The 15,080-nt window shown below is 33.6% G+C and overlaps 1 protein-coding gene across 3 annotated transcripts in view; it reads left to right on the forward strand.

Annotated features, from left to right (window-relative positions):
- LOC115891351 (dynamin-like) overlaps window positions 1-3,225 on the forward strand; it is a 93,572-nt gene extending 90,347 nt beyond the window's left edge. Inside the window, exons 16-17 of one of the 3 annotated variants that reach the window (XM_030911801.1) lie at window positions 2,026-2,116; window positions 3,109-3,225. In XM_030911801.1, coding sequence (XP_030767661.1) covers window positions 2,026-2,090 — 65 coding nt within the window. In that variant the 3' untranslated portion in view covers window positions 2,091-2,116; window positions 3,109-3,225. The other 2 variants (XM_030911802.1, XM_030911800.1) reach the window with 2 other exon arrangements.
- Window positions 3,226-15,080: the final 11,855 nt, after the last annotated feature.

Genomic DNA, 15,080 nt, shown 5'->3' on the forward strand with positions numbered 1-15,080 from the left:
GTTAAAGTACCATATTTTCCGATAACTATCATTACCCTTTCTGTAGCATTGAACAAAATAAATTTATAATTGTAATATATTATAATAATATTTTAAAACAACAAAAACATTATGTTAATTCAAATTCTATAAATAACAATCTATCAGGAATAAAAACGAAGTTATATTATGAGACAACATATTATTAGATATATACAAAGGTGTTCCGAATTGTATTCCGGAAACTTCGGCGGCATATTCTGCAGATAGAAATAAGTAAAAAAGTTCATATAAAGGTATGTCCCAAAAAGTTTCGGAGATACAGGGTGTAGAAGTTTCATTTTTATTTCGATTTTTTCCAAATAATTTCTTAAGTAACGTAAATATTTGGATGAAAATTGGTATATGGGAGTTTTTTGACATGAGAAATTTGATTTTGATGTAAATATGACTCCTATTTGTAGGGGGCGCCACCTACATGTGTTTTAACTGTTTTGAAGAGTAATAACTTTTCGTCCGTAGCTGTATAAAACTACTGAGTGGAAAAATATACATTTCCGTAACTTTCTACGTAAAAAATGTCTCTTGGTAAAAATCGCTACGAGCAACTATTCTCAAGATATTTAGAATGGAAATAGTCAATACATGTCATTATTGATAAAAAATAAACAGACGTTGAGTAGATAGTTATTTAACTGAAATAATGAATTTGGGAAATTTTTATTTTTTTTAAATTAATCATAAATTTTCTGCTAAAAAATGATGATAAAATAGTTTCTATTGACCTTTTGGCACAAAAACAATTCAAATTTATGATTTCAGTCTAATAACTATGTAATCAACATGTTGAATTTATGTCAATGATGATAGGTACTGATAATTTCGATTCCAAATATCTCGGGAACCATTACTTGTAACGATTTTTACCAAGAGAACTTTTTTACGGATAAAACGTTGCAAATGTATATTTTTTTACAAAGTAGTTTTATACAGATATGGACGAAAAGTTATTACTCTTCATACCATTTAAAAAATATGTAGGTGGCGCCCTCTACAAGTAGGAGTCATATTGACATCAAAATCAAATTTCTCATATTTAAAACCTCCCAGACCCCAATTTTCATCCAAATATTGACGTTACTTCATAAATTATTAGGAAAAAATCTCTCTCGAAATACAAATGAAATTTCTACACCCTATATCTTCGAAATTAAGCATTTTAGAACATACATTTATATGAACTTTTTTACTTATTTTCATCTGCAGAATATGCTTCCAAAGTTTCCGGAATACAGTTCGGACCACCCTGTATATTATAGAAACGCGTTTTGATTTTTAGGACTTCAACCATATTTTCAGGTTTTTCTTCATTTTCTCTAAAATGGTATGGAAATTTGGAAAGGTATACGGGATTAACCATTTTAGAAAAAGCAAACATTTTTATGAAGAATGCATTTTTCTCAAATTGTCAATAATAAAGAAGTTTTTCCTCTTGTAAAGACAATCCGGGGACATATTGTAGGTTAGTATAATAGAAAATTTTTGAGATGTGAAAGTAGTTTCCAAAAATGTAACAATATACCGGGTGTCCTATTTAAAATAAGAAAGATGCTACCACTTTTAATGTGAAGCAGTAACACTGTGATGCTAAAAATAATTTAGTCAGATGGAGCAGGTGATTTTATGCAAAAATCTAAATTTTCAAAAAAATCCAGTTCATCACCATAAACGTCTACCGTGTCATCGCCGTGAATCTTAAATAAGTGCAATTATTTTTAGGGGTAGTATATTTTGACCACAGAAACACGTTTACGAGGTTTTTTTGTGAACATTTTTTTTTGGAAAATTTGGAATTTTTTGAAGAAAAAAAATTCGACCAACCCTGAAAATATTTGTACTTTTTTTATTTTAAGACTCATCCTGTATAGTCACTAACGATTTCATAACTGTCGTATAATTTCCTTTGCTTTTCTGTTTTACGTTAATTTTATCTCTTAAGTTTACCTTTATACTTGTAGTACTTACAATATTTATTTATATTTTTAGGATTAAAAAAGTTTCAAAGCATGAAAGATCTTATACCCGACTTCTATGTTCTGTCAATTCCATAACTAATCTATCATATATATGGTACAGTGTGAGTAAAAAAAATCATGTTTGTGTGTCTCTCTAAATTTTCTATATTCTTTTGTACTATAGTCCGTTGAGAACAAATAATGAATTAAATATAATTATATGTATATCTAGATAATATTTGTATTACTCAGTCCTTATGTTCAGCTGAATAATTTGGCAATGTGTTATTAACATATCATGGGACGGATATTTAAACATTTTCATTATTATGTCAGTAGGCAGTAAGGTAGTTTTTGTGATATATAATATAATATATGATCAAAAACTCAAAAACTAATCAAGTGTTGTATATTGATAGATAGAAAATTGTTATAAAAATTATATTAGAATTTGTTTAGCTATCATTAAGGCAATTCGATTATGAATGTTTTCGATTCTATGCTAGGTGTTGTTGGGATAATATAAAAAAGTGACTTAAAATAAACGATTTCAGTATTATATACCGTTAGGAGAATGTAAAACAAAATATGTGAAGGCAATAGCGTGTAATTTAGTATTAAATAATTTATAATTTTTAGAACAACATTTAATTCCCAATCAATCATAATAAACTTGGTTATTATGATATAATAATGACATTTTGTGATGATAGTGAAATATAATTTAATCGATGTAAGATGTAAAGAAGGGAAAAGAACTGTCAATATTTTGAATAAAATTGGAGATACACTTCAACTATACTAAAATCTTTTTTAAAGCTATTATTAAAACGTGGTTATTTCTGTCAATGTTCATAACAGCAAAATAACAGTTTTGACTATGAAGTATTTTTATAATACTATAACAAATTTACACATTTATAATTTCTTTAATTAATTTAATTTTTTAATGTTTTTAGTAAGTTTTATATACTGTTATTCTTACTTTTACTAATTTTTTGACGACTGATTTGGACTTGTGATTCGTCATTCTTATCCCTATCACTTATATCATAAATTATGTTAAATGATTATTTTAAGATAGTAGTGTATCACCATATTATTTTATTTTTAGAATTATGAAAATCTTAAGTAGAGAAAATGTACTGAAAGGAAATGATTTGATGCTTACATGACTGATGTATAAAACTGACAAACTGTCCATTATTGACTGTTTTAATAAATTATTATAAAATAAAAATAGTCGTTTTATTGTTGCCTATGTGTGGTTGTGTCCAATGGTTGTCCATATTTGGTTACATTTCCCTACATTAAATAAAATTCTGCAAAAAAGTCTAAAAGTATCAAAATTTAGTTTTGTACAAGTTAGATTTATACTTAGTGGTCATTTTGACTCACATTTTTAAAACCCGTTTTAAAGGGTTTTAAATTTTTATATAGCAACAAACTAAATCTCCCACAAACTATAATATGAATAAACAAAAATAAAGCTTAATAAACGCAATGTATGATATACCTCTAATTTATGTGTTTTGGATATTTTCAAAATAAACGAATAAAAAACATTTTTAGTAACGCTTCACCGTTTTAATTTTTTTGCCAATTACCACGTTACGCTGTTTTTTAATCTCTTCTGATTATTTTGGTAAATATTTACGATACCCCTGAAACTAGTTTTCGAAATTAAAAACAATACATTATCGTCAAGCGAAAACATTTGGATGCATTTTTAAAACACCGCGGGCGTCGCATTAAACTACGAAATATTACATTTGATTTTGGCAGATTATTCATTATAAAGTTGTGGTGATATATCATTGTATTCGGAGTTGATAAAAATATAATATATATATATATATATATATATATATATATATATATATATATATATATATATATATATATATATATATATATATATATATATATATATATATATATATATATATATATATATATATATATATATATATATATATATATATATATATATATATATATATATATATATATATATATATATATATATATATATATATATATATATATAAAAAAAGAAAATCTGGGATTTAGTGGGGTTGCAGTCGGAAGGGTTTGACAAAGAATTAATACACTTTGTTAATTGTCAAGCTTTCGGAATTTATTTATTCCTTCCTCAGGACACAAAATGGAAATACAAGTTAGACAATTGCTGTTATAAAAGTTAAGAATAAGACTTACTTAACGTGGTACAGAAAATACCTTCATAAAAACTACATTAAACATGGTTTGTGTTGATAACTCCACCGTGAAAGCATCGCTGACCAGTCAACCACAAGGACTCTTATAAGGCGGTTAAGCCGCCAAATATAAGTTAGAACATTAGAATAATTAAGAGATGTTAGAAATTTTTAAATTAAAGAATTTTTTGCGTCTCAATCCGAAGCGTGGAGGCGCAAAACAATTGACAGGCGACAACCGCGACATCCAAACGTCAAAAGTCAATTGTCAGAAGTCAAGTTAGTAAAAGTGATCTATGGATGTCGAACAAGGCTGTGGCATGTCCATCATTGTATTCATGTAAAAAACCAATGGTGTGGGTGGTCATGTAGAAAAGTGGAGTGATCAAGGCACAACACTAAAAAAACACTAAAAAACATTAATAAAACACCCTTACTCGTGCAACGAGAGCAAAAAACAATTAGGTGGTAAAATACAATTACATTTACAATTCAGAAAATGTCACCAAATATCTGCAACCAGAAATACACCGAGCGCAATCAGAAAAAGAATTTTCTTATAAGCAATTGAATAAACATTAGGATGTGCTAAAAATTCTGAAAAAAAGACAAGAGGTGCAATGCAAACACTTAGAAAAGGCCAAATGTGAAGAAGGTAATGAGGAAAATATGACAATAATGTTCATATTAATCAATGTGAAAAACTGTCACAAAAAATCATTAAATTGTACAAATTTTTCCTTCACAATTTTTTATTAAATTCACAGGAAATTCATGAACCAAACCTTTTCACAGTATTGGCAATACTTCCAAAATTACAAAATTACATAAGGTGTAAAAAACTACAGAAACACACTCCGCAAAAAGGGGGGGGAACAAACAAAATCAGCAAATTAAGACAGTTGAGTGACAAGGAAAAGACAATGTGCGGCTTGGACAATCCAAGAAAAGGCAATGCACCAAACTGACAGTGCACTCCACGCAAATTGCTTATTATCATTAAGAAACATTTAATCAAAGGTAAAACCTTTCTTAATGATAATAAGCAATTTGCGTGGAGTGCACTGTCAGTTTGATGCATTACCCTGGATTTCCAAGCCTGTGTCTTTCGCTGTCGCAACTATCTTAATTGCTGCGGAAAATTCTCTGCCTTTGCGCTCGGTGTATTTTGCTGTTTTGCAGTATATGGTATGAAATTTCCTGAATTAATAAACAATGAAGAAAAATTGCAGATTTTTGTGACATTTTCTGAATTGTAAATGTAATTGTATTTTACCACCTACGACTGTTTTTTGCTTTACTGCGCTTTCACGAGTAAGGGTGTTTTATCAATGCATATTAGTGTTTTAGTGTTGCGCTGGTCACTCCTGGTTGACTACATGACCACCCACACCATTGGTTTGTTACATGAATACACTTATGGGCATGCCACATGCCTTGTTCGACATCCATGATCACTTTTACTAACTTGACTCATGACCAATTGACTTTTGATCGTTTGATGATCAACGGTTTCGACAATTGTTTTGCGCCTCTCGCTTCGATTGAGACGCAAAAATTTCTTTAATTTAGAAATTTCTAACATCTCCTAATTATTCTAATGTCTAATCTTATATTTGTTCTTTAACCGCTTATAAAGTCCTTGTGGTTGACTGGTCAGCGATGCTTTCACGGTGGAGTTATCAACACAAACCATGTTTAATGTAGTTTTTTATGAAGGTATTTTCTGTACCACGATTAATGTCCTGAGGACGGAATAAATAAATTCCGAAAGCTTGACAATTAACAAAGTGTATTATTAATTCTTTGTCAAACCCTTCCGACTGCAACCCCACTAAATCCCAGATTTTCTATATATATATATATATATATATATATATATATATATATATATATATATATATATATATATATATATATATATATATATATATATATATATATATATATGTATGTATACCTACTTGTATACCTACTTGTATAAATAATTGGCCATTTATTAAAATTTAAATTACCTCCTCATTTTAAAGAGAAGAAATAAATTATTAGGTTAGTATTGGAATGGGAACATAATGCGCAACCCCAAATATTTTGCATTTGTTCATCAAAGGCCGGAGGGGTTACAGAAGGATGAAACTGTGTCTGAGGAATGTTAAACAGTGGGCAGGCCTACACGATGTACAGGGTAGGTCAAATCGCCGCGCCGCTTTTAAAGGGAAACACCCATTGGTTGGATTGGGTAATTTTCTTAGTTTAGAATAATTATTATTTCTTATAGTCGAATAATTATTACTTATTCTTGGACCTATATATACCGCAATTTTGTAAGGGGTTTACAAAATCGCGGTATTTACCTGGAACGGTCGCGAAAGTAACGCGGATTATATGTGGAACCGATATTCCCATCACTTTGTTATCATAAATTGACATTAAATATATGCGAACATTCGCTCGGGGATTGTTTTATTACGTCAAATTGCATTCGTTTTTCAATTTAAAAATATTATTATAAGCTTTAAAAAATTAATGTTATCGTTTTTGAGGCTTTTTTGGAGCTGGGGCCCTTAATCCTCTGGTCGGCGTCGCCGTCGGGTCCCTACGTAAAAACGGTACTGCCGATGAATAACATATTTATATCTACAGTATGTCAGCCGATTGTCTTCATAAAATTTTTTGCTTGTTCTAAAATGGAAATACCTGTTTATACTTTTCCAAATTTCCATACCGTTTTAGAGAAAAATAAAAAACATGAAAATGTAGTAAAATTTTTGAACTAGTAAAAATAAAACGCGTTTCTATGGTAATATAATTTCGCTCTCATTTTTTGATAGATTATTATTGACAGAATTTTAATTAAAGTTATATTTTTTGCTGTTTTAAAATGTTGAAGAAGCACAAAATTTATTTAGTCCAATGCTACGGAAGGGTGATAATAGTTATTGAAAAATGTGATACTTTAACATAAAAAAATATGACGTTAATCAAAATTAATTATGTATAACGATCTATCAAAACATGAAATCGAAATGATATTACCATAGCCTTTTAATTTTTAGGACTTTTAACTTTTTTAGGATTTTTTTTGGGGAAAAATTACATTAAAAAACTACATTTTTATGTTTTTTCTAAAACGGTATGGATATTTAGAAAATTATAAATACCATTTTACAACAAGAAAAAATTCTTATGAAGAACGCATTTTTTTCAAAAAGTCAATAATAAAAAAAGTTTTTTCTCTTGTAAAGATAATCCGGGGACATACTGACTGTAATATACAGGGTGTCCCAGAAATAAGTGCAAGTATTTTAACTGGTTCAACCCCAGAAACACGCCTATGAGATTTTTTTCGCGAAAAAAAATTGAGATCTCGAAATTTTTTGAAAAATTTTTTGGGATTTTTTTTTAGTTTTAGTTAAAAAACATAATTTCTTGTTAATATGACAACATAGGTATTAGATTAAATTTACAAGAAAGAAAATCCAGAGAAGATCCAGTGGTTCACAATTTTAGCAAAAATAATTTCGTTTGACATTTTCGAAGTAAAATAACTCCGTTATTCTGGACTTATTTGAAAAACGATAAAGAAAAAAATGTTTTTTTTTATCGAGATCTACCACCCCTTAAAATACTTGTACTTATTTCTGTGACACCCTGTATATATATATATATATATATATATATATATATATATATATATATCGATTTTTATTACAATTAGCACAGTATATAAATACTTGAAATTTGTCAACCATTATACATACGTCATTAAATCTTTACAAAATGTGCAGGCCGGGGCCACATTTAGCTTTGCCGCCCCGGGCCTCCGACAGGTTTAGTCCGCCACTGATGCTGGTGAAAACCGCACATCGATTATCTGTTATCGTTTATGAGTTGAGTGTTTTTCAAAAACGTGGATTTCTAACATATCGTTGTAATTTTTGCTACGGAAAATTTTGTATTTTTGTGAAAACATTTCCAAACCACCTTTTTATGTAGAATTTAATGGTTTAGGTATATTTTTTTAAACTAATAATTTAATCAACAGAGAGTTATCAACAGAAAAATTGATTTTTTATTCATCCTGAGACCTCCTGTATATTTTTAATTAAGTGAAAAGAACTTAAAATTACCTTTTCAAAAATATAGCACACTTGATATTTTGCTATATCCCTTCGAAATACAGAATTTTTATAAGTTCGTCACTTTTAATTAGTAGGCTTTTGACCCCTTATTTATAGTCTGTCCCTAATGGAACTCAAAAAACATATTTTGCAAGACCAGGCACCACTACAGAATGCTAAAGTTATCAGCAAATTTTTGCAACCAATTTCGAGAATAATTGAATAGCTAACCAAGGTCCCAGCCGTTGGCCGTCGAGTCCGCCGATGCCGCTGTAAGTATCCTTCACTCCGATTGAGTTAATGAATTCCGCGAGAAATGTTCAAAAACGGTCCCGTCTGTCCATAACAGAAGACGGTCGACATGTCGAGCACCTGTAACAAAATCTTATCATTTGATTTCTCATTACTTTCTAACCCTTGGTGAGCTGGCACTCAGAGTAGGAGGACTTTGCTTTCTTTGCCTAATTTGTTTAGCTTCTTTATGCATTCTTTGACCAACTTCAAATTGATTGATATTGATACTGAGATTGTTTTAACGCTGCTTGACTATAAGATAAGATGGATATTTCTTGTTTCCGATAGTTCCTAACTGAGATAAGTTGTACGCATTCTATGGTATGTGCCTATGATTCGGAGTATTTAGTTCTCGGCCCAAAACATTCCTGTTCCTGCATTGGTTTTAGAAACCTTAGTATACCAAGTTATTGTATGATTTTTTAACTGAGGTGTTTCTCAAAGTTGTAAGATGATTACTTAAAAATTACAATAAAATCGTCAGAGTTTCCCCTTACTCTTCATTTTATATATTTTTATCTTTTATTAAAACAATATCACTATGATAATAGAGGTTTAAAAAGTTACGCTTTATTTATTTGATTTTGGACTGTGGATTATTTAAAAGATAATGTACCAATAAAGCCATAAATACATTTTTATTCTTCTGCTATAGGAACAAAATATCATCGGAGTTTTATTTTCGTATTTCAAATTTCATAAAAATGAGGACACGTGGAGTAATATATTTTTAAATTGCTTCATCTTATTGTTTATCGAGGCGGATATTATCCCTTCATTCTTGAATATTAAGATATAACTTTTTTATAACTTGAGAAGATAATCTTTGTATTTTTCTAACCTGTAAATAATCGAGAGGTGCTATAAAAATATCTGCTGTTAGTTGAATCAATACAGATTTTCTAGTCAAATCACTCTGAAGGGACCAAATCAGAAAGAGTTAAAATATTAGGTGATCGCGTATACATAATATTTTGCTGGTCACTGTATATTATTTGCAGGATACAGGTTAAATTTTAAATTATTTTGATCCCAGAAACATAAAGTTTTTATTTCGCGTAAAAGAAAATTTGAAAATATGGAATTTTTGGAAACATTTTTTGATTTTTTTTAGTTTTTAGTTAAAAAACATAATTATAATATGGCAACATAGGTGTAGTAGGTTAAATTTACATAAACGAAAACCTAGAAAAATCCAGTGCTTCTCAAAATTTAAGCAAGAAATAATTTTATTTTTTTATTTTCAAAATAAAATAACTCGATTATATAACCTGGAGTCCTCCAACGGTTTAAAACACTCGAAAATTTTCCTCAGAACTTCCTACCGAATCAAAGATTTTCCTTGATTTAAGTAAAAACAATCTTCGGACTGTCATGGGGTTTCTAACAGGACAGTGTCTCCTGAACGAACACCTCATTAGATTGAAACTAAAAAACAAGGGAGAATGCAGATTCTGTGGGGAAAATGGGGAAACACGAAAATACCTCATCACTGAGAGCGCGGAGACGACGACCGTTCGTGCCATGAACTATGGTACGGCTGATGTCGAGGACGGAGAGCTGGCCTCTGTGGAGGCGTCTCAGATACTGGCTTTTGTTAAAGCCCCGAGACTGTATGATGAGTTATAATATATTATAACTCAAGAAAGGGGAACACACAATAGATCTGTAAGGTGGCGGTGATTAACTCTCCTCCTAAACAATCTATATTCCACAACCCCATTATTTTGGACTTGTTTGAAAAAATATATATAAAGAAAATAAAGAGAAAATATGTTTCTTTTATCGAGATCTACCAGCCCTGAAAGTAGTTGCACATATTTAAGACACACTCTGTATAATATGCATTAACCAGTGTCACTGCATAAACTAAATAATATTAAAGCGGATTTACTCCAGAATGGCTACTTTGAGAAGTCTTTCGACAAAACTATATCGAATAGTAAACCAGACTTATTGGAGCATCAGCCATCCCGATCTATTACAAAGTGACTTTAAAAAAATACAATACGTGTGTTGTTGTTGTTGATGTCATGGTGTAAAATATATTGGAATGCTGCTATCTCATCAGTATCTGTATGTAGAGTTGTGGAGTAGAATGAAGATCACTTAATTTACTGCTCATTGACTTCTGATTTAAATTCACGTTTCACATTTTGTGTGCCCCACAGGAACGCAATTCAGTATCTTCCCGAGAGAAGTAGGAAAAATCTAGAATAGTATAGCACTGGTACATGAAAGGAGACATAAACAAATACAGATATTTTATCTAGTAATTATTTTTAGTCAGTATATGGAGTAGAGATGAGCAAAACTACGATCCTCCAATCACAATTGAAACTGCGATTGCGATTTTTAAATCACTGCTACTGTAACCTGCGATTGCAATTTTAATAATTAAATATTGTACTAGGGATATTATTGTCTGTGTGTACCTATAGCTTAACAGTTAAAAAAAGTTAATAAAAATCAGTTGTTTAATTTTTTAAGTTTTTTAGTATCTGACAATTTGACTACAAATACCAAATGTGTGGTACCAAATTATTTGTAAATTTTTTTTTCTAAATATGCTAATGAGCCATCTTCGTTCCATTTGAAAACATTGAGATACAATTAAAAATACGATTTGGGCGTTTTTTAATCGACGACAACACAGGAAAAACAATAGACAATATTTTTTCCGAGGATCCTTGATTAAAAATTAGTGTTTTTAACACAGCCACGGCACTCTAGATTGAAATTTAAAATACGATTTTTAACATATGATATATTTATTAACAAAGTAAGAGAAAGTGATCGAAACGAATTGAATACTTCAATCAATCCTAATTTATGCCATATGCTCCATATCTCGTTTTTTTTATCAGAAAAAATAAAAAAGTTATTGGGGGCAAACCACTCTTGAGAAACACCCTGTATATTATGATCTTGGCCCTAGAAAAATAATACCTTTTCTATAAATAATAATAAAATTTTGCTATAAATCAAAAGGTAAATAAAGAATCTCAAAGGGAACTACAGGAGAGGCAGCTGACACTTGCGCGAGGCCAGCCTCTACAAGTGGTACACAAGCTACCACCTCTTCTAGTAAGAGTCCACCTCTAGACCCAACAAGCGACACCGGCTACCGTTCCGTCTACCCGGCTTGGATCAACCAGGCGGGTTAGACGATCCGCTGAGAGTAAGTCTTAGCGGAGCACAAGCACAAAGATACCTCCGACTGCTCCACGAAGGACTTGCTCCGGAGGAAGCAAAAGCCAAAACTCTCCTTGAAAAAGGAACCAAGAAACAACCTGGCGCATCTCCACCAAAGGGCAAGAGAGGGAGCGAAAACCTCTCCCCTTTGCTCCGACAAGGAGAGAAAAAAGCCAGGATGGAAAGCCATCCCACACCGAGAGGCAAGCAGGGACGTATCACTAGCTATGCCGCTATTGCTGGACAAGTGAAAATTGCGGTGCTGCCAAAGGAATATCCGGAGGTTGTACTGACTACCGACCAGCAAACGGCTCTAGAAGAAGCGATACTGGACGAAGTAGTAGCGAGCGGATTGCGACGCAACGATCCACAAAGTGTGGGTCAGCTGCGCTTTGCGGGAATACACTTTAGGGTGGGCATGATCCTCATAGATTGTGCATCTGAAAAATCGGCGGATTGGTTGGTGGAAACGGCACCTAAACTTAAAAATTGGCAGGGGCCGGGACTGGTTGCAATGAGAGGAGAAAACATCCCTAAAGGGACAACCATCACGGTCTTTCTGCCAAGAAGCAAGGGGAAAGACACCACCTACCTGCTAGACCTTATCCAGGCTCAGATCGAGAATGTGAGTACATCGAGCTGGCGAGTCCTCAACTCGAAGGAGGAGGGCCATGGTCAGGTCCTCACAATAGGAATTGACCTCAAATCCAAGGAGGTAATAGAGAAAGAGAAATGACCTCTATTATAGATTCGGGACGGTACCGGTATCAGGTCCAAGAAAAGAACAAGCTAAAGAGGGGGAGAAAATGGAGACAAATACTCCAGCCTCCACCTCACAGGTACCCCAGCCGGAGACAAGCTCCTCGACTGTGAAGGACACGGATGGCGAAACTTCAACGGTGAAAGGGTGTATATCCTCGGAGGAGGTTGATGACCACTCTTCGGAGGAGGAACATCTGTTGACAGGGGGGATGGGAAATACCCTGTCCTCCCTACAACAGGGGGATCCTTACATACCCCAGAAACCTGATGCATGGGATATCCCAAATAAACCTGCACCATGCAAAAGGGTCTTCCGCCACAATCACAAGACTCTTTCAGAAAAATTAACATGTAATGGTACTAGCCCAGGAACCCTGGGTGTATCAGGGACAAATTAAAGGATTGTCTGGAAAAAATTCCAGTGTAATATATGATAACAGGCAGGAATTTCCCCGAGCCTGTATTCTTATAAGAAACAACATTAACTAAACATGTGTTTCAGAAATTACAACCCGAGATCTTGTTCCAATCATGGTTCAACTTGATATTGAGGATTGTAGCAAAAATATCGCGATTGCCTCTGCATACTTTCCGGGTGATGGGCAGACACCGCCTCCGGAAGTAGCTCGCGCGATTCTGCAGCCAACGGCGACTATCTCTGCTTTTGGGATGTGACTCCAATACGCACAATGAGGTATGGGGAAGCACTAATACTAACACTAGAGGTGAGTGTTTACTAGAATTCCTCTTAGCATACAATCTTGAAGTTCTCAATATAGGGAACACCCCCACGTTTGTGACAAAAACGCGGGCGGAGGTATTAGATTTAACAATCGGGAGTGCTAGTGTAACTAGTTACGTGAAAGATTGGAGGATCTCAACGGAACCTTCCTTATCAGATCACAGAATCATCGAGTTCAAATTAGGAGGAATCATACTCCAAACTGAAATTCGAACGAATCCAAGAAAAACCGATTGGGAACTATACCACACCAATCTCGTAGACAACCTGGACCAAATAGAAGCAGGTAGGGCTAGGAACCACCTGTATCTAGAATGGTACGCAAAGGAAGTCGGTGGTGCAATATTGGATGCATATGAATCTAGTTGCCCCACAAGTAAGGGCATACAAAAAAGTAACAAGCCCTGGTGGAACAAAAAGTTAGCCAATCTTAGATCAGAGGTCCGACGACTCTTCAATAGAGCCAAACCCAGCGGCGAATGGCAGCTCTACGCCGAGAAATTAACTGAGTATAATAAGGAGATTAGAAGGGCAAAGCGGTCTGACTTCAGATACTTTTGCGAAAACATCACTTCAACTACTTATGCAGCTAGGCTACACAAAGCTATGGTCAAGAGTGGGCCCATCCCCAACATAGCACTTAAGAAACATTGCGGAAGCTACACGGAAGGAGATGAAGAGAGAACTAACCTCCTACTTCATACACACTTTCCAGGTAGCATATCTATTGATACGCAAGTAGCTCCGACCGAACCCCACAATCCTCGCAGGGAAGACTGGGAGACGGCCAAGCAAGTAATAACAGAACAAAAACTGAAATGGGCTATTGACACCTTTCAGCCTTATAAAACAGCAGAAATAGATGGGATTTTCCTGCCCTTCTAAAGAAGGATCAGGAAATAGCTACACTCCATCTACAAGAAGCAGCTTAGCGATGGGATATATACCAACCATCTGGAGAAGAGCGAAAGTCATCTTCATACCCAAAATAGGCAAAACTGACTGGGCTAACCCCAAATCATTTAGGCCTATTAGTCTCACATCGTTCATATTAAAAACGATGGAGAAAGTAGTGGACAACCATATTAGAGTAAATCATCTACAGGTTAAACCACTGCACGATAGTCAGCATGCATATAGAGCGAGCAGATCCACAGAAACTGCTCTGTACCAGTTAACTGAGCTAATACAGGCAAGCCTGGATAGCAAAGAAACATCACTTTGTGCCTTCTTGGACATTGCAGGGGCGTTTGACAATATACCTCACAAGGTGGTCAAGCGATCTCTTGAAACAATAGGGGTGAACAGTACGATAATTCGCTGGTTTTGGGAAATGCTCTCAACACGAACAGCAGAGGCTGAGATAGGTACCAAAACTGTAGTTGTTAAAACAATGCAAGGAACTCCACAAGGTGGAGTGACCTCCCCTCTACTGTGGAGCTTGGTAGTGGATGAACTACTGGAAGAATTAACTCTAGCGGGAATACACTGCATAGGGTATGCAGATGACGTAGTCATCATTGCACGGGGAAAACATGAAGGCACCCTGTGTGATATTATCCAAAGACACTCCACATCGCTGAGAGATGGTGCAGGACTGTCGGGCTGAGTATTAACTCAGATAAAACCGCAATAGTGCCATTCACCAGAAAGCGAAGTTGAAAAACTTGAAAAGAGTCCATCTAGATGGAAAGGAAATACTGCCATCACAGGAAGTGAAATATCTGGGAATAACCCTGGATAGTAAACTTCT

The sequence above is a fragment of the Sitophilus oryzae genome, unplaced genomic scaffold, assembly GCF_002938485.1.
Source record: "Sitophilus oryzae breed Bouriz unplaced genomic scaffold, Soryzae_2.0 scaffold_1179_pilon_pilon, whole genome shotgun sequence".
In the NCBI taxonomy this organism is placed as follows: domain Eukaryota; kingdom Metazoa; phylum Arthropoda; class Insecta; order Coleoptera; family Curculionidae; genus Sitophilus; species Sitophilus oryzae.